Source organism: Octopus sinensis, linkage group LG18, assembly GCF_006345805.1.
Source record: "Octopus sinensis linkage group LG18, ASM634580v1, whole genome shotgun sequence".
NCBI classification, from domain to species: Eukaryota; Metazoa; Mollusca; class Cephalopoda; order Octopoda; family Octopodidae; genus Octopus; species Octopus sinensis.
The window spans coordinates 36,662,736-36,682,735 of NC_043014.1; the positions used below are offsets into that span (position 1 = coordinate 36,662,736).

At 39.0% G+C, this 20,000-nt stretch overlaps 1 protein-coding gene across 1 annotated transcript in view; it reads right to left on the reverse strand.

Moving 5' to 3' along the window:
- The window catches only part of LOC118766816, a 16,886-nt gene extending 13,945 nt beyond the window's left edge, over nt 1–2,941 (reverse strand). Inside the window, exon 1 of the mRNA XM_036510599.1 lies at nt 2,678–2,941. Within this exon, the coding sequence (XP_036366492.1) occupies nt 2,678–2,726 (49 nt within the window). The 5' untranslated portion in view covers nt 2,727–2,941. The remainder of the gene's footprint in view (nt 1–2,677) is intronic.
- Nucleotides 2,942–20,000: the final 17,059 nt, after the last annotated feature.

A 20,000-nucleotide genomic window follows, 5' to 3' on the forward strand; every position in this document is an offset into this window, starting at 1 on the left:
GAGACTGGTGATATTATAGAACTACTCCGACTACCACCTCTGACTTTTTTCCGGAAGTGTGACAAAGAGCCGAATCCTACTGCCACACATATAGCTTTCTTGTAGCAACCTTCTCCAGACTGGGTCACTCAGGCAGTCGAGAATAAAAGGTATTTCCTCCACCCACTGAGCTTTCGCCAAAGCATCTTCACGAGTAGCTTCTTGGTAGAGCCAAATAAGTCGGAAACGAAAGCTGTATTACTCTGGCCCTTTTCTTTTCGAATTCTATGACATCCTTCCTAAGAATGTCTTAATAGGTTGCTGTTCTTCTTCACTGGATCCTTTGTACTGCATTTCCAGTTCCTGCAACAATTGTTTTTGGTGACCCAGAAGATTTTGTTGCATAATTTCTTGGAGTTACCTAAAATCGATGAAGCTGCACCTGGCAAATCTATAGGCAACATTTGAGTGCTGTGATTGCTGTCATTTGACTATCAGCCACATATTTAGCTGTTGTCTGTCCCATCCTGCATACATTGAGTTCAAACTGCTGCCACTCATTGTAGATATATGGTGGTCGAATTTTATCTGCTGAAATACTCTGCATTAGGTCGGGAGTGCAAGCACATTAAGGGAATCGGCACAGTGAGCTACAATATATTATCTGTGTGCGTGTGTGTGAACACATGAATGCTCAGAAGGTGAGAAGGACGGTGAGAGTGAAACAGCGGAAAAGAAGATTCTACCGTCATTTTGTCGTGTATTTCTTATGTATCAGTTAAGATGATAGCCAGATGATTTTAAGTGGCGATGGGTGGGTAGTACAGGCAGGCTATTTTAAAATACTAATAGCAGAAAGTTGTTGCAAATATTTTCCAATGACGCCACGAACGACATATCTCAGGTTTTTCTATTTGAGGTCTTCATCTCATACGTCAGTTCTCTTCGCCACGGTTTAGAGTTCAACTTACCCTGGTAATCTACCTGCGCACTCGGTCACCACACCAGAAATTTCTTAGTACTCCAGGATATATGTATGTACCTGTGTGTGTGTGCGTGTGTGTGTGTGTCTGTATGTGTGTGCGTGCGTGCATGTGCGCGCCGATAAACCACTAAAAGTTCGATTTATATATCTTCTCCAGATTGCGTGAGGCTCATTCACTCCCAGCACTTTGATGCATAGGTTTTAGTCTTACATACATGTGTGCGTTCGTGTGTGTGTACGTGTCTGTGTGTGTGTGTGTGTGCGCGTGTGAGTGTGTGTGTGCGTGTAAAGGTAAGATCCAAGGCTCAACGCGTTGGAAGTTAATGACCTCCAGCGATTCGTAGAATATATTAAAGCAACGTGATCTTTTCTGTTTGATAGACGGAATTTTCTAGTTAACTAAAAAATTTGAAACTTCGTATACTGGTAGAATGTGTCAAAAGAAAACATTACTGTAAACAAAATTGAAAACAAAATTGTAACTCGTAACTTAAACGTAGTTTAATTTTACGAATTAAAGATCCAAGCAACGTCCAGAAACAGTAGTGGTTTAACGGTGTAAGTAGATGTAAAGGTTTCCCGTATAGGAGTACGATTAGCAACAGGTTTTGTTGTATATACGAATAAGCATCCAAAAATTAGGGTATGAAGTAAACAAAATCCAGGCTACATATGCTTGATAGCTTGCGGAACATTGGAAGGAGTAAATTATACAAACGAGGGGTAAAACGCAAGCTACTTTCCAGGTCATTGATACCTTGTTACGATATCCCGTTTTAACATGTTGGGGATTCGATCGAAATGCATAGAATGTACAGTTCGAGAGAAAAACCTATTTAGGAAGAAGTAAAAGTAAAAGAACATATATATATGTGTGTGTGTTATTCTATGGGTGCGTGCGTATGTATGTATGTATGTATATACATGTATAAATATATGTGTGTGTATATATATATGTATATATATATATATTTGTAAAACATAACGTTCTTCAATTATACAACAATGCAGAATGGCCTATGGTAACTGCTATAATTTAATTATTCATAGTCTCTTATAATATTTCGAAATATAAAAATTCCTTCTTCAGATATTGCTGAGAATTGATTGAGTGACGTCTATAATCGGTTTTCCAACGGTTACTGAAATTTTGTTTTCAGAAGCGTCTCTACAGTGATCTGTCAAAGCTCGTTCCGGAATTCCTTCTGAGAATTTCGTGAGGGCGGCCATGTTTAGACCTCGTGTGTGTTAGCATATCAGCGGCGTTGCTTCTAAGTTATACATTATATATGCAGTTTTTTTTATATATAATACATGAGCATTTTACCAGAAAAATATTTACACGCATCGTGTAAATGAAATGGATATACACGCATCCACATGTAGCTAAATAATATATTGATTGCATTGGGGGTTGGGTGTACAAGCAATTTAGGGAATCGGCACAGTGGGCTACAATATATTATATGTGACTGTGTGGTGTGTGTGTGTGTGTGTGTGTGTGTGTGTGTGTGTGTGTGTGTGTGTGTGTGTGTGTGTGTGACTGTGTGTCTCTGTGTGTGTAGAAGAAAATGAGAGCGAAAAAGGGCAATTAGGGCGAGATAGAAATATATAGTAATCACAGGCACCCAAAGAATGTAAGTATGAGATCTAACACAGAAAGATTGAGTGTTGGAGCTGAAAAGGAAAATATTGTCTTGCATCTTAACTTACGGGCTGAATTGTAAGGAACCATCATCAACATTAATATAACTAATAACATCTCTGATCTTAACAGGTAGGTATTAGGCAGAAAGGGAAATGATCTTCGGCTCCCAGCAACACAAAATAACGAAAAGATGTGTCTGACTCGAAAAGTGAAGTCGAAATAGTCAAACAACAAACCCAGAGACAAAAGCACAATATATGTAAGTGTGAATGAGAGAAGGAGTGCAATTCGAAGTGTGAGTGAAGCTGAGATTGTTCCATTTTCTGTTTCATTCTCCTTCTGTCTCTCTCTCTCTCTCTCTCTCTCTCTTTCTTTCTTTCTCTCTCTCTCTCTCCCTCCCTCGTTCTCCCTTACTTCCTCTCTTTCTGCTTCGAGAAGTAGACAGGTAGAATATATATAAAAAAAAGCAATTTAAAAGAAACTAAGAACGAGATACTCACGCGCTCCTACTCACACTTTCACGCAACACGCGCACGTGCACACATACACACAAACACAAACACACACACGCACACACACCACAGAGCAGAATGAGAGGATAAGTAAAGTGATTAGGAAAGAGACGGCGACTAAGAATACGTGAGAGGGAAGAGAGGGAAAAATAATGAATTGAACGTGAGAAAATCGACAAAGAAGTGATAGGATGAAAGAATATAACAAACACCAAGAGGAAAAGAGAGAGCGAATGACAGAGAGAGAGAGAGAGAGAGAGAGAGGGAGAGAGAGAGAGATAAAGAGATTGCGGACGAAATTTTCTGACACATGTCTTCTTCCATCCAAAATTACAAGGTACGTCGGCCTACTCCACGACTTCTTTCCAGCTTTGCTCTTTCATGACGTTCAATAAGTGTATCGTACTCTTCCTTCGTCTGTTTTTATGTCTGTTTTTGCACACACCGTGTATGCGATCTGTTGTGACAAAACGACCGTCCGAGGCCAGATCATTGCCCCTGATGCGGGCAGTTTCGGACGTACCGGGCGGGAAACCTTCACCATGATCGGCTATAGCTTCATTCTCGCCGTTAATTCTTTCCTTGTGTTGCAACATGATTTCATGAGTCATTCGTGGGGTTTCCAAGTGAGTTGTTATTGAGATGCCCTCCCTCTCCTCCTCTCTTCATCTGTATATACATGTGCACATGTATGTATATACACACACAATATATATATATATATAACGTGCTTGCAGTGTGTCGCCTCCCTAACCTCAGTGATTATCATTACCACCATCGTTCTACCTTTAATATTTGAAATTCACGTGATCACGTGAAGTCGAAATAGTCAAACAACAAACCCAGAGACAAAAGCACAATATATGTAAGTGTGAATGAGAGAAGGAGTGCAATTCGAAGTGTGAGTGAAGCTGAGATTGTTCCATTTTCTGTTTCATTCCCCTTCTGTCTCTCTCTCTCTTTCTTTATCTCTCTCTCTCTCTTTCTCTCTCTCTCTCTCTCTTCCACCCTCCCTCGTTCTCCCTTACTTCCTCTCTTTCTGCTTTGAGAAGTAGACAGGTAGACAGGTAGAATATATATATATATAAAAAGCAATTTAAAAGAAACTAAGAACGAGATACTCACGCGCTCCTACTCACACTTTCACGCAACACGCGCACATGCACACATACACACACACTCACACACACACATACACACAGACCATCAGATGTTGTTACACATCGCTGGTCACAATGCGTTCGCATTGTTTTAGCCTTCGAATGACGCCACCCCGCTGGCTAAGCGAGCAGGCCAACAGAAGAAAGAGTGGGAGAAAGAGTGGCGAAAGAGTACAGCAGGGATCACCACTCCCTGCCGGAGCGTCGTGGAGCTTTTAGGTGTTTTCGCTCAATAAACACTCACAACGCCCGGTCTGGGAATCGAAACCGCGATCCTGCGACCGCGAGTCCGCTGCCCTAACCACTAGGCCATTGCGCCTCCACTTTTATTGAAATTATCAATAATAATATGGGTCCCGGTATATTGCAACAGATCTTCATCACTATTTATCAAATACTCGGCAAGCATTCTACTTTCATTCCTTATACAATGGTCTATACTAATAAGTTGAATAACGAAATAGTTTTCTCCCAACCAATCACGTCAGATCCTAAAGATATTTTTGTAGATTTTCAAAATGTTCAACATGTTGTGAGGCGGAGGTGGCGTGCCATAGTTTCAGTGTTATAACTATGCAGTATTCCTTAATTAAGATTATTCAATAGACTGAAACTAGAGATCACCTACATATCACATTTTGACGGGAATTGCCGAAAGCAATGTAGTTCGTTAATTATTTGATAAACTAATTGAGTAATTATGCGTGCGAACCAATATATAGTGATGAAATCGCTCAAGAAGTCATTCCAAAAGGAGCCTTGAATCTAGGTTAGAAACTGGCTCTTTTTCTATTTTCAATAAATCTTGAAATAAAACCGAACAATGACATACATAGAATCATGTGTTCTTAATACTGAAAAAACAACAACCAATAACTGTTGAACAAAGAACTCAGTTCACTATATAAAGGAAATATTTATTTATTACAGAAAAAGTTGACTGTTACGAATATGCGCAAAAGATGTTCATCAAACAGCAGTCTGTAAAAATAAAGAATTATCGACATATAGAGAAACTATACTTGAGTTAAAAAGATAGCATATACAAATGAATAAGTTTAGAAGTTCACACACAGACATATACTGTATATACATGTATATGTATATACATTTATGCAGGGACATACAGATAGGCAGACAGATAAATAGCTAGTATGCATATAATATATATATATATATATAGTTGAAATTAATAGAAAAACAAAAGACAAGACATGTGTATGAACAACAAGCAGGTGTATTAGTTTGACGCTCGGGAAAATAAAAAAAGACTTTTACGTTTCGAACCTATGCTCTTCACTAAAAAGGAATAAGAGAAAATAAAAAGAGAGAGAATGAAAGAAAATGTATTTATGGAACAAAGGCAGGAACTCAACACATTTATTGGGAGTTACATGTCTGGATCAAAACAGTGTGTTTCAAATTCCTTGGTACTCCGAGTTTCAAAATGTGAAGCTAATCCTTAGCCATCGGAAATTTGAATTAGAGAACAGTTGGAAAAAGTCGATCACTGTTACTGAAAGGTACGCTGCGAATAATCCAGAAAGGTCACGCGGTGTCACGGTTTGATGTTAGTATTTCAGCGACAACAATTATCTGGAAAATACTGCATGGTGATCAGGAAATACATACTTACATATCTACATGTATGTATGTATGCATGTACTTAAGTCTGTAGTTTTGTATGTATATTTCAAAATGTGTGTATAAATATATTTAGGAGTGCTACGTTTCTGTTTAAAGCTCTACATATCTCTCTATATATAAACGGCAGTTTGTCTGTGCGTGTTTCTGTGTGTCTGTTTGCTTGTACCCTCACCCTGACCACGGCTTTCAACCGATTCTGATGAAACTTGACACACACATAGCCCAATGTCATAATTCAAAACTAACGCAGCGAAAATTTTGAAAAGTTCCCCCAGTTCTGAAAAAAATCGATAAATTCGACATGGGGTCGAGAATTAGAAACACAAACCACAAACTGTCTAGGGGACGCAACTCCACCTTTTTTAAATCTCAAAAAAGAATTTACCATCATTTTTTTCCATTTTTTTGCTATTTTTTGGCTATAACTCTCTAAAAATGCTTTATAGTTATTTCCCTTACAAACCTGAGCAACGCCGGGCGATACTGCTAGTGTTAACATAATCCAACCTGCTTCCTGTACAGTTAAGTGGCTTCTTGCTAATTATCAGGGAAAATGTAGGCGATAAAGATGAGCCCGTAAATGACGTACCAAGGGTAATTATATACTGAATCAGAAAGAGGTCATCAGGGAACATATTATTTCGGCTTTTTACAGATAACTATGTCCATCGTTTGATAAATGGCAAGGCATTTTATAAGTATTTCGAGAGGGAAATAGAAGGAAAGTAATAGGACGAAAAGAAAGTATAAACTATTCTCTTCTTTCTTTCTTTCTTTTTTCTTTCTTTCTTCTTCTTCCTTCTTCCTAATTTCCATTTTACTATTTTCGTTGCAATTTCCTTTCTTTTCCTTTCTTTTCTTATTCTCTAGTTGTTCTCTCTCTCTCTCACTCTCTCTCTCACTTACTCTCTCTTACTCTCTCACTCTCTTACTCGCACTTTCTGACTTTCTTTCACTCTCCCACTCCCTTTCTTTCTTTCTCTCTCTCTTTCTCTTATTCTAATTCTGTCACTTTCTCTTGCACCTTGTTATAATTTTTAGCTTTAATCCCTTCAATCCTCTCTCCCTCACATAAACACATTTGCTTCATTCAGATAGCATTGATAAAGACATATCACTTCAAACCTATAACAACTATGGAGACAAGAGTCATACAATCTCTGCCTCTTCTGTCGATCATTCACACCGTATAGAATCCATCATTATCCTCCAATGTGATTATTTTAATCCCACAGATAAATCATATCATATACAACAGCTTGACAGTTTTTGTAATATTTTTTTCGGATATATTTTTATATGTTACTCTTTTACTTGTTTCAGTCATTTGACTGCGGCCATGCTGGAGCACCACCTTTAGTCGAGCAAATCGACCCCGGGACTTATTCTTTGTAAGCCCAGTACTTATTCTATCGGTCTCTTTTTGCCGAACTGCTAAGTGACAGGGACGTAAACATACCAGCATCGGTTGTCAAGCAATGCTAGGGGGACAAACACACACACACACACATATATATATATATATACATATATACGACAGGCTTCTTTCAGTTTCCGTCTCCCAAATCCACTCACAAGGCATTGGTCGGCCCGGGGCTATAGCAGAAGACACTTGCCCAAGATGCCACGCAGTGGGACTGAACCCGAAACCATGTGGTTGGTTAGCAAGCTACTTACCACACAGCCACTCCTGCGCCTGTTGCTAATATTTATTTATTGTTTTCCTGCTATTTTCTTATGTTTTATTACATTTTCCTATTCTTTTATTTGTTTCAGTCATTTGACTGCGGCCATGCTGGAGCACCGCCTGTAGCCGAACAAATCGACCCTAGGACTTATTCTTTGTAAGCCTAGTACTTATCCTATCGTTCTCTTTTGCCGAACCGCCACGTTACGTGGTCAAAGGTTGTCAAACGATGGTGGGGGAGAAACACAGATACACAAATACACACACACGCGCACACACACACATACACACACACACACACACACACACACACACACACATATATATATATATATATATACGACGGGCTTCTATCAGTTTCCGTCTACCAAATCCACTTACAAGGCTTTGCTCGGACCGAGGCTATAGTAGGAGGCACTTGCCTAAGGTGCCACGCATTGGGACTGAACCGCAAACCATGTGGCTGGTAAACAAGCTACATACCACCCAGCCATGCCTGCGCCTATTTTATAGTAATGTTATATTTCATAGCATAATTAATATTTTGATTGTAATTTTCATTTTATTATTTATATTTGTACATAAGTTCATACTGGTGACATATCATTTTTGGGCATTACACGTTTTTTCTGATATATATGAAATTACTTATAATAGCTTGATTTTATATCTACTTTGGGACTTTTATGCTTTCGGATGGTCAAGTCTACATCATTGGACGCAAATAGAAGTTGCTTGTGTTATTTCAAAGTTTTCTTTCCCCAGAGAGAGGACTATGCAAAGACTAGGGAATCTCTGACAGATTTCGTTATTTTTTCTGCAGGACAACCAACAGAAATCACCCTCCTTACAAAACAGACTTAATAACGTTACATATTTAGTTGCCGATAGATATTTCATACGATGGGTTATATATTACCAGCAGTACTAGATTTACCTGACACGCTATACGTACATACATACAAATTGCTTTGACTTTCACTTGGAGAATATTGCTGACACAGAGAGGGAAGTCTTGCTAGCATAAGCAAAGCAATTTTCGCTCTCTTATTTCTGTCATCTACTTTCATCCTCATAAAAAAATAAGGTTTGGATGCTATGGAATGAGATGTAAAAAAGAGAAAAATTATTTACCTAATTTCTTTGTCTGTGTCATTCCATTTTCTTTGGCTTCCTTCTATATAAAGATGGAACATTTAAGACATTAATTTAGCTTTCAATTTGAAACACTGGACTGTTAAAGCAGATGTATTGTTTTATAATTCGGATCAAAGTGGAATGTGTAGTATGTGTACAAGTAGAATTACTTTCAATAACTTTAAAGCAAAAATTGCAAAAGAGACACTACAATGTGTTCTTGAACAAAGCTGTGTATAAACTATATACTGCATAGTTACTTGCAAAAGAGCGGCATCAATATATCTACTTAATGATTTGCGTGTCGTCCACGTAAAGGGAGATAACTTCAATGAATACTCTACTATAACGTGGTGTTGAAATGACGTATTTACGTGGTAACCTCATGTACTGGGATGTGAAGGAGTTGAAATGGTATTGATAGTGGTCATGGTAGTGATGGTGATGGTATGCATGAATGGATTAAGGCGGCGAGCTGGCAGAATCGTTAGGACGGTGGACGAAATGCTTAGCGGTATTTCGTCTGCCGTTACGTTGTGAGTTCAAATCCCGCCGATGTCGACTTTGTCTTTCATCCTTTCGGGGTCGATAAATTAAGTACCAGTTACGCACTGGGGTAGATGTAATCGACTTAATACCTATGTCTGTCCTTGTTTGTCCCCTCTATGTTTAGCCCCTTGTGGGTAATAAAGAAATAGGTATGCATGAATGAATGTTGGTAGTAGGTCTGTAGAATGGTGGCAGCATAGAATGATGACGAGTGATGGAAGCAGTTTCTAGAAGTGAATTTCATTATGTGACAAAATGTTTACTAGATTTTTTTTTTATATTTTGTTTATTCAGGGCAGTGTTATTTTCTTATTGCCTCTGCCTAAACATTTATAGGAGATAGCTATTTTCTTCAAAGTTTGCTTTTGTGTTCTCAATAATGATATTTCGAAATTTATCTATTTTCCAGAACACTCTAAGAAAATTATAGAAAATTTTCTCAAATTATCGAGAAATTTCAAGAACCTTTCAGAATCTTTTCGGATTTTCAAGAAATTTTCTATATTTTCTTAGAACTTACAAAAACGGAAATCGTAATGAAAATGTAAATATCTTAAGCTGACAATTTCAATTTCGTTCCGTCTACCAAAGTTGTGTAGGCCTAGCTTTAATTAAAAGCAATGACGTCAAGCGGCTGCTATAACGCTGCAGGCACACTTTATCTTTGGTTAATATAATCAAGTCAAAGTGAAAATCTGACTTAAGTTGGATAAAGGCGGCGAGCTGGCAGAAACGTTAGCACGCCGGACGAAATGCTTAGCGGTATTTCGTCTGTCTCTACGTTCTGAGATCAAATTCCGCCGAGGTCGACTTTGCCTTTCATCCTTTCGGGGTCAATTAAATAAGTACCAGTTTCGCACTGGGGTCGATATAATCGACTTAATCCGTGTCTGTCCTTGTTTGTCCCCTCTGTGTTTAGCCCCTTGTGGGTAGTAAAGAAATAAGTAATTCGTCTGCCGCTACGTTCTGAGTTCAAATTCCGCCGAGGTCGACTTTACCTTTCATCCTTTAAGGGCCGATTAAATAAGTACCAGTTACGCACTGGGGTCGATATAATCGACTTAATCCGTTTGTCTGCCCTTGTTTGTCCCGTTTGTGTGTAGCCCCTTGTGGGCAGTAAAGAAATAAAATTAAGTTGCATACGTTGGATATTATAGTCTTAGTTGTTCTATTCCTGAAAGAAAAAAGAACAGATGGGATTTTCACGGCTAGAATACCTTCAATCCTCTACCTGTTAGATCTGGGCTGAATTAAGGCTAAATGACCACTGTTACAATAAAATACTAAGGTAACAATTAAAAAAATTAATTTACCTCCTAATATACATTACTTTGCTCACACGTGTATAAATTGCACCATAAGGTGTTTTACATGTGAGGTTTCTTGAATAGTTGTCACCGATATCCTCATAGAAAGGATAAATTGATGTTACCCTAGAATAACATTTCTTCGGAGCAGGAACTTTTGGGTAATCATAGCGTGTTTTATTGTTTATTTTGGGGCCGGATAACGTCCATACGATCGTTAAATTTTTAGGACTGGGCTGGATGACAAATACCATACATCTGAAGACTGAATGTAACCTGCCCCTTGCTATCGTTCGGTTGTAAACTGTGATTGTCCGGGCGGTAGATCTGGCTGAAAAGAAAATGCGTTAATATAGAAAAAAGGTTAGAATAATATTGTTGTATTTAGGGATGGTCATTTTCTTGGACTTGATATCCGGACAGATTGCCTGACGAAAGAACTCTGGCCGAAATAAGATTAAGATTAATGTAAAAAATATATAATTTAGCCAATAAAAACACACGCACTATATATATGGTGTTCATTTGCTTCAGCTTTATATATTTTTTACATTAATCTTAATCTTATTTCGGCCAGAGTTCTTTCGTCAGGCAATCAGTCCCGATATCAAGTCCAAGAAAATTTAACGTATATAAGGAAATACTGACTGCAATAAACAATGATAATGAACAATTAAAAAATAAGGTTAAAGCAAGTACCAACGGTGTCCAATTTACAAACATAACCATAAGACTCCAGAAAATATTGCCATTTATAAAATAGATAAAATGAACTACATCATCTTTAAAAACTACCACCCATCTGACATGGGTCCTCCAAGACTTGATTTTAACAAGTCGATGTAAGGGGCCCCGTGTCAGAAATCACTCCACGAACAAGTGAAAAAGGGAGTACCACTGACTAAGGTAAGTCTATGTCAAGCATTCACGTTGGATGTATAAATGTGCGTAGCTTGATGTCTAGTTGGAAGCGGGATTTAGATGATGTTGTTACTACAGTAACCCGGTTGAAGGGGGCAAGAGATCTGCTCCCATTGTTTGACGGTTACGAGAGTTTCATCTCTACGTGCTGTCCTCATAGCGGGAGTGGGGTGTTGGTCCTATTAAAAAGAAAACGGGTTTCTGAGAAAAAGTTGATTTTTGCAAATCCAGAAGTTAGGCTGGTCGCCATTAGATTGGTTGCAATTTATGCATCTCAAAATACGAGGCAAACTGAGTATTATCGAAACCTTGAGATGTTTCTTGGTACATCCCTTAGTTGTGCTAAGAGACTATAACACAATCTGCGATGCATGTGTAGATTGTGTTGGCTCGTGTGTTAATAGAAGTAATGCTTGTTTCCAGGATCTACTAAGACGTTTTGAGCTGATAGATCCATGCACACTAGAATTTCCTAGCGCTCCATTGTGGACATGGGCAAATAGAGACAGATCTTCCAGGCCTTATTTAGATAGAATATTAATTAGAAAAGCAGATAAGAAGATAGCTAGGTGTCCACAGTTTCACATGGTCAGCTACAGTGATCACAAGATGGACAGCTGTAAACTCGACATAGGTAAGTTATATAGAGGTCCCGGCTACTGGAAACTTAATACGTCCCTTTTGGCGATTAAGGAGTAGAGAGACCGGATTAAGATGTTAATTCAAAGGGCATTAACCAGATACTTTATTAAGAACAAATGGTAGCATGCCCTCAAGCGAGCCATTAAATATGAGTCCATTAGATGTAGCATATGTTTAGTGGCTAGAGAGGCTAGAAAGAAATCAGCTCTAGTCAAGGACTTTGAGGAAGCAATGCGAACTGGCTCTGCGGCTTAGCTGAAGGCCAACAGACCGGTGTTAAACTAGCACCTCGAAGCCAAACACATGGGTTGCATTTTCAGGACTAGACAACGTGCAATGGGTTACGATGGAATCAATGGTGCAGGATGGGCCCGAGTTGTGGAAGCCCAACGTGGAAATAATGCCACAATTCGATCTTTGACGAACCAACAAGGTAAGTTGGTAGACGAACTCGAGGGGATCTGTGAGGTCTTTCAGGACCACTTCGCCTAGCTTTTCGGGGGATTCGGTGGGCTGGAGTGTAAGAAGGACGTAACGGACTTCCTCTCGGAGCAGGATGGGAGGTGTAGTGAGGGGGTGATCACGCTTGAGGAGGTAAAAGAGACCATGGCAGACTGCGACGCCGGTAAGGCGCCGGGACTGGATGGTCTACCTTATGAGCTGTATAAAAGAATGCCGGACTTGTTCGGACACTTATTGGAGAGTGTCTACGCGAACTGGCAACAGAATGGGCTCATCCCCAGATCTGTACACCGGGGAATGGTGACGCTCCTCAGAAAGGACCCGAATAAGGGGGATGTCATTGATAATTTTAAGCCCATCATTCTGCTCAACACAGAGCTGAAGATTTTGGCCAAAGTGTTATGGAAAAGATTGGTACGTGTCGCGGATGGGCTGAACGAGGAAGCACAGGGAAGCACAGATTTGTGCCATCTCCGGTAGATCCATTCAGGATAATCTCTATCTTATACGATACACTACTGAGGGAATCAATAACGATTCCGGCAAGGTAGAGGCAGTGGTTCATTTAGACCAATCAAAAGCTTTTGATAGGGTTGGCCATCACTTGCTGGTGTCCGTTCTGGCACAGTTTGGCCTGGGTCTTGGATTCCTCAGGTGGATCATTCAAATGTATGACAACATTGGCTCGGTAGTTCGGGTGAACGACCTTCTTTATAGGCCGTTCCACGTCAAACGCTCGGTTCGTCAAGGATGTCCGTTCTGCATGTTTTTGCATGTGATGGCTCTTGAGGCATTGCTGCGAAAGCTGAGCTGCATTCCGAGACAGCCAGGTTGTGAGATGTTGGTTTCAGCCTACGCGGATGACATCACCATCATCGTGACCAAAATGGTTCACCTATAGAAGGTAGGCAAGGCCATTGAGGAATACGAGACAGTGACAGGAGCAAAAGTTAATCGTGAAAAATCAGTCGGCTTGCAGCTCAGCACCTGGAGAGGCAAGTCGATACCTCCTGACAGTGTCGTAGGACGTTGGACGGAGGATCCGATTAAGTTGCTAGGAGTTTGATTCGGACCAGACCTCCAAATAGAGAAGAATTGGGCCGCGGTATCGAGCAGGGTGACCCACATTGCCATGATATGGTCATGGTGGTGGCTATCTCTGAAAGGGAGGGCGGAGGTGGCCAATGCGTTTATCGCATCGGCCATCACATACCACCTAACCGTCGTGACTTGTCCTGATTCGTGGTTGATCAAGCTGAAAAGACAGCCCTTCCACTTCTTTTGGCAGGGCTCGAAAATAGAGACGCCCTATTTGCTGTCAACAACAGTTAAATGGTGGGCTAGGGATGCTTTGGCTATTGATGCACAGATATAAGCTGAAGCTGAGGCACCTGTGACTCTACTTGGATGGTGAACGGGTGTGGTCTTCGCTGGCGCAACAGATGTTTCCCAGGTTCACTAGTTTCGGTGGACGGGAAACCTGGTTCAATCGGAGATCGAAGTTGGGTATACGAAGTGTCACAAGGCACTCTTGCTTTTCCGTCGCACGGGCAATGCCTGTGGTAGTGGTTTCACCGCTGTCATTTATTGAGGGTTTGCAGAGGCGGAATGCTATGATACATTGAGGGAGATACTAGGTTTTGACGATAATCAGCTGGCCAGTCTGTTCCAACGTATATTTGAGTCGAAGACCCTGGATAATTTTCAGAAGTCTTCGGCATGTCAATGTTACCGCGGAGACTTACCTGTCCGGGATAAACTCTCAAGTAACTGTGACCGAGACACTCCGATCTGTCCAAGATGTGGGCAGGACAAGGAAACCGTCCCGCACGCTATTGTTCAGTGCCCGGAAGTGTCTGACGTGTGGGTTTATACCGAACAACTGATATCAGGTGGAGGAATCTACAGTGAAAATTAACCCACCGGGTTTCTTACCGAAAGAAGGCAAGAATTGTTTTCTCTCTGTAGTAGCAACTGCGAGGGAGATTATATGGAGGAGAAGAATGAAAGGTGCCTTCTGGCCCTAATCTGGTGATGTTTTTAATCTTCCACCTAAAAAGGCAAATAGGGCTGGAGAGGAGATGTTTGACTGAAGACATGTTTACAAAAAAATGAAAGTATGTCGCACGAATGTTGGGCATGAAAGGCTCCGCGTGAATGCAATATGGTTTAAAAACCCAGATCAGTGGCAAGGCGGGATTCGTGGGGTCCGTTATAAACCTGACTCCACTTCATCTGTTATGTCTTATTATGTCCTATCATCATCTGTATTATATATAATGTATTTAGAATTTTTAAAAGGACCCCAATCGCATTTCATCTAAAATCAATCGATTTCATTGTGCTGTCCCTTCTATGTATGTCCTTATGGATAATAAAATGTTAAGAATCGTTAGCATGCCAGGCGAAATGCTTAGCAGTATTTCGTCTGTCTTTACGTTCTTAGTTCAAATTCTGCCGAGATCTATTTGCCTTTCATCCTTTCGGGGTCGATAACTTAAGTACCAGTTGCGTATTGGGGTCGATCAAATCGACTGGCCCCCTTCCCAAAAATTTCCGGCCTTGTGCCTAGAGTAGAAAAGAATATATATATATATATATATATATATATATATATATATATAATATATATATATATATATATATATATATATATGCGTGGAAGAGAATCTCGATTATCTCCCAGTGATGATCTGTAATGCACTATATATATATATAGAGAGAGAGATATAGATATATATATAGATATAAGACTAAAAGCTGTCGCTGATTAGCTCCATGAGGCCATCGCCTTAAGATAGTTATTTGACACACAAACTGTGTCCATTATAACCTTCGAACAAGGGAGGTCAGCCGCTTCACACTGCCAGTCAGACAGCTACAGACGCGTTTCAGGGTATTTGCCCTTTGTCAATGTAGCGTAGTCAGACCCAGCAGGTGTCGCCACTGACCGTCTCTGTTCGAAGGTTTTATTTACCTAGTTTCGGTGGAATACATCCACTTGTTTTCAATAATAGAAATATTAAAATTACTAAGTCTCTCTAAAAGAGATTACGGCAGCGTTACTGGAAATTAATTGTTATCGCCATATTAATATGGCAGTCTTATTTGCCCTTTGTCAATGTCAGACCCAGCGATAACAATTATTTCCAGTAACGCCGAATTTAGCCATTTACATGAGTTGTTCTTATAAATTTGTTTAAATTTTACTAATTAAAATTTCTTGTCCTTCTACATCAACTATCCTAATGTCTTCTTCACACTACATAAAATGGATCAACTAGGTATTGTACAAAATAATTTATTGCTTTATAAAAGAGAGACCCAAACGACTGTGGCTGGTGCAGAATATCTACACATAAAAACATACACATCTTTGTTTGACAATGCAGTAAAAATACACAATGCAAAATAAAACTACTGAAGATTAATAATAACGCAGGTGAATACGTGAAAAAGCCGGGTAACACTTACCTTTAAACCCTTTCGGGGATGAAGATGCTTCGGATGTTACACATGTGTAGTCTCCTACATCATTGCATTTGGGAGTGGCTTTCAAACACTTAATACTACCTACGTTACTTGTAGGTAAACTACAGTCGAAACCTTTGGTAGCTTTTATTTTTTTATATTTGTGGTCGCTTGTGGAATATTTTATATGTACAACTGTTATTTTGTTTCGTTGGAGTTTGAAGTAAGGAAGACTTTTCACCTCATACTTGCATGTTATTGTAATATGTCCCGTCCTTCTAATTTCAAAAACACCATCAGATGGTGTTATTTTTGAAATCGTAATAGCTAAAAGTAAACATGAATAAGAGAAACATAAATCAGAGAAATGAGAAATACATAATTGCAGTTGTAGAACAATGGTGAAGAAGGAGAAGAAGAAGAAGAAGAAGAAGAAGAAGAAGAAGAAGAAGAAGAAGAAGAAGAAGAAGAAGAAGGAGAAGAAGAAGAAGGAGAAGAAGAAGAAGGAGAAGAAGAAGGAGAAGAAGAAGAAGAAGAAGAAGAAGAAGAAGAAGAATGAATGAAGAAGAAGAAGAAGAAAAAGAAGAAGATGAAGAAGAAGAAAAAGAAGAAGATGAAGAAGAAGAAGAAGAAGAAGAAGGAGAAGAAGAAGAAGGAGGAGGAGAAGAAGAAGACGAAGAAGAAGAAGAAGACGAAGAAAAAGAAGAAGAAGAAGAAGAAGAAGAAAAAGAAGAAAGAAGAAGAAGAAAAAGAAGAAGAAGAAGAAGAAGAAGAAGAAGAAGAAAAAGAAGAAGACGAAGAAGACGAAGACGAAGGAGAAGGAGAAGAAGAAGAAGAGGAAGAAGAAGACGACGACGACGACGACGAAGAAGAAGAAGAAGAAGACGACGAAGAAGAAGAGAAGAAGAAGAAGAAGAAGAAGAAGAAGAAGAAGAAGAAGAGAAGAAGAAGAAGAAGAATGAAGAAGAAGAAGAAGAAGAAGAAGAAGAAGAAGAAGAAGAAGAAGAAGAAGAAGAAGAAGAAGAAGAGAAGAAGAAGAAATGAATGAAGATAATTGTCTGTCGTAGACTTCAGAAAACGCTTCTCCAGGTTCTTGGCGAATATCCTCCACAAATAATTAGCTTATGTTGGACAAATGTATTTGTACGTTAACTCCCTCCCTCCATCAAATCGATGTTGCCTGAAAAGGTACACGCTTTACCACATAGCCGGTGTCGATGTGATGGCAGAACAACCTCAGAACAACCTCAGAATAAATGTTTTGTTCAAGAATATAACACACCACCAGGTACAGGTATTCATACCAAGATCTCGCGATCGCGAATGGGATCACATGAGAACAAAACTAAATCAGTATATATTCAGGAATATATACAAACAATAACATGACAGTAATCCATTGAGAAAAAAAGTATAAAACTGAGAAAAATACAGTAGAGCAGACTAAGAAAACAAAATTTAGCACTGGAAAGTAAAATAAAATCAAAGCGGAAATAAACGAAGTATGAATTACAGAAGCAAAAATATTAAATCTGAGCAAGGAGGGTGGAAGAAGAATAGATAAATGAAAGTGTACAGAAGAATGAATTGCAGGAAAAATGAAATGTCATGCCGACTATAAGAAATTGGTATTAGTTATCTCAACGATTATGAAGAATCCTATGAGGTAAAATGCTCAAGGAGTATAAGAGATTCTATGTTTTTCTGGAGCTCAGATATCTATAAGTACAGTTATATCTCAACCTAACTCGCCAATTGGTTTCAAAACATAATAAGATATAAAGAATGGCGAGCGAGAAACACCGAAAAGACATTTCATACTTCAGGGACTCATTTCTAGGGATGGCAATCACTGTTCCGACCACACTGAGGGACGTGAATGGAGGAGTGTATAAGTTGCTAGCTGTTTCTAAAGCAATGGGTTAAAAAAGAAACCTATCTAGGACCGTTTCTGTTTGAAAGCTAAGTAATTAGCTCTATTTACGGAGTCATAGGTACTATTCGTTTTCTATACATTTTGGTAATTCCTTTTTACTTTAGCACTAGTTTTACCCTACTGCTATGTAAGCCTCTAGGGTACCCCTACATAAAGGAATAACCAATGAATTATTTCTCTAGCTCGTTTCCTGGCTGACTCTTTGCCATCGACATCAAGCTTCACACTGCAAAATGGTATGATTTTAATATATTGAGCCTTCTGGCCTCGTCTCGAAGCTCTGTTCTTTCTTGCTCTTTCCTTTTCGCTTCATTTATTTTATTTTATTTTATTTTATGCATTTGTACTCACTCTGATTAAGTTCCATATACGAGATCGAATGTGCTATACAGAAGGCGAATATTATTTTCGAATTTTCTTTATAAACATCGATTACATCGGCAGCCGAAACGGCCGTAAGAAATGTAATTAACCGATGTCGCTCAATTTGTTTCTTTGTCTATCAAACGTTTTCGACATTTTCTGCATATTTACATACATACATACATACATACATACATACATACATACATACATACATACATACATACATACAAAAATATGCCTCATTTGCTCACAGTTCATGAGAATATCTTGGTCAGATTATGACTTTACTGGCGACCAGTGTACAGGTAGCGTTACTTTAATGTAAATAAATGCGTGTTATAAGAAGTTTGCGTACCATTAGTGTCTACAAAGTTGGTATTGTACCTATATATGTATGTGTGTGTGTGTGTGTGTGTGTGTGTGTGTGTGTGTGTGTGTGTGTGTGTGAGACAGAGTGAGTATGTGTATATGTGTATGTGTGCGTGTTTGTGTTGTATATCTATATGCTTGTGTGGGTTGGATAGAGAAATAATTGAGACAGAAAAATACAGTAAGTATGGCAACCAAAGTATGAAATCTAGAAGAGGAAGATTGAGTGTTGGAGCTGAAAAAGAGATATTAATTTCTTTAATCTTAACTTACAGGCAGACGTGTAAGAAGTCATCGTCAGTAAAATTATAGCTAGCAACATCTTTGAAGTTCACGGTCAAGTATAAGGCAAACAGAGGAATAGTCGTCGGCTCCCAGTAACTGAAATATAACCAAAGATATGTCAGCCTTTGATAAAATCTAGGATTAAAACAACAAAAGAATAAGGAACATTGAGAGAAAGATAGAACATCCATAAGTGTAAATAATCGAGGAAATGAGATTTGAAGTGTGAATGAATCTGAGATTGTTCATCTCTCTATTTCTTTTTCTGTCTTTCTCTCTCTCTCTCTCTCTCTCTCTCTCTCTCTCATTTTCAATCTATCTCTTCCAAACTCTCTATGTGCTTCGGAAAATTCATAGAATGTACCGAAAGTAGTGAAATTGTTGATCTGTTGATCTCCCTCTGTCTCTCGCCTTTATTCTTTCACTTTCTTCCGTCTCTCTTTCTCTCTCTTTCTTTCTTTCTTTCTTTCTTTCTTTCTCTCTCTCTCTCCTTCTCTCTCTCTTCTCTCTCTCTCTCTCTCTCTCTCTCTCTCTCTCTCTCAGTATTTCGAGAAGTTGACAAAGTAGAATGTACAAAAGAAATTTGACAGGAGGTAACAACGCGACACAGAAAGGGTGAGAGAGAGAGAGAGAGAGAGTGATACAGAGAGAAAGCGGGGAGATAGACGGAGACATACATACATACATACATACGTACGTACATAAGATACAAGCATAACAAGTCAGATTAAATGATCTAGCAGGCAAAAAGAAATAATAACCGTTTCCAAGTGGATGTACACATAATAATGAAGATTACTACAAAGAATAAATTTATGCCGAATTGAGGAAAAATCTACAAGTACTCCATTACGACTAAAATATTTGATTTCTCTTAATAATTATTGGAGCATTTGACTACTTGTTCTTGGTAAGCTAGGTTTCACACAAAACCAGC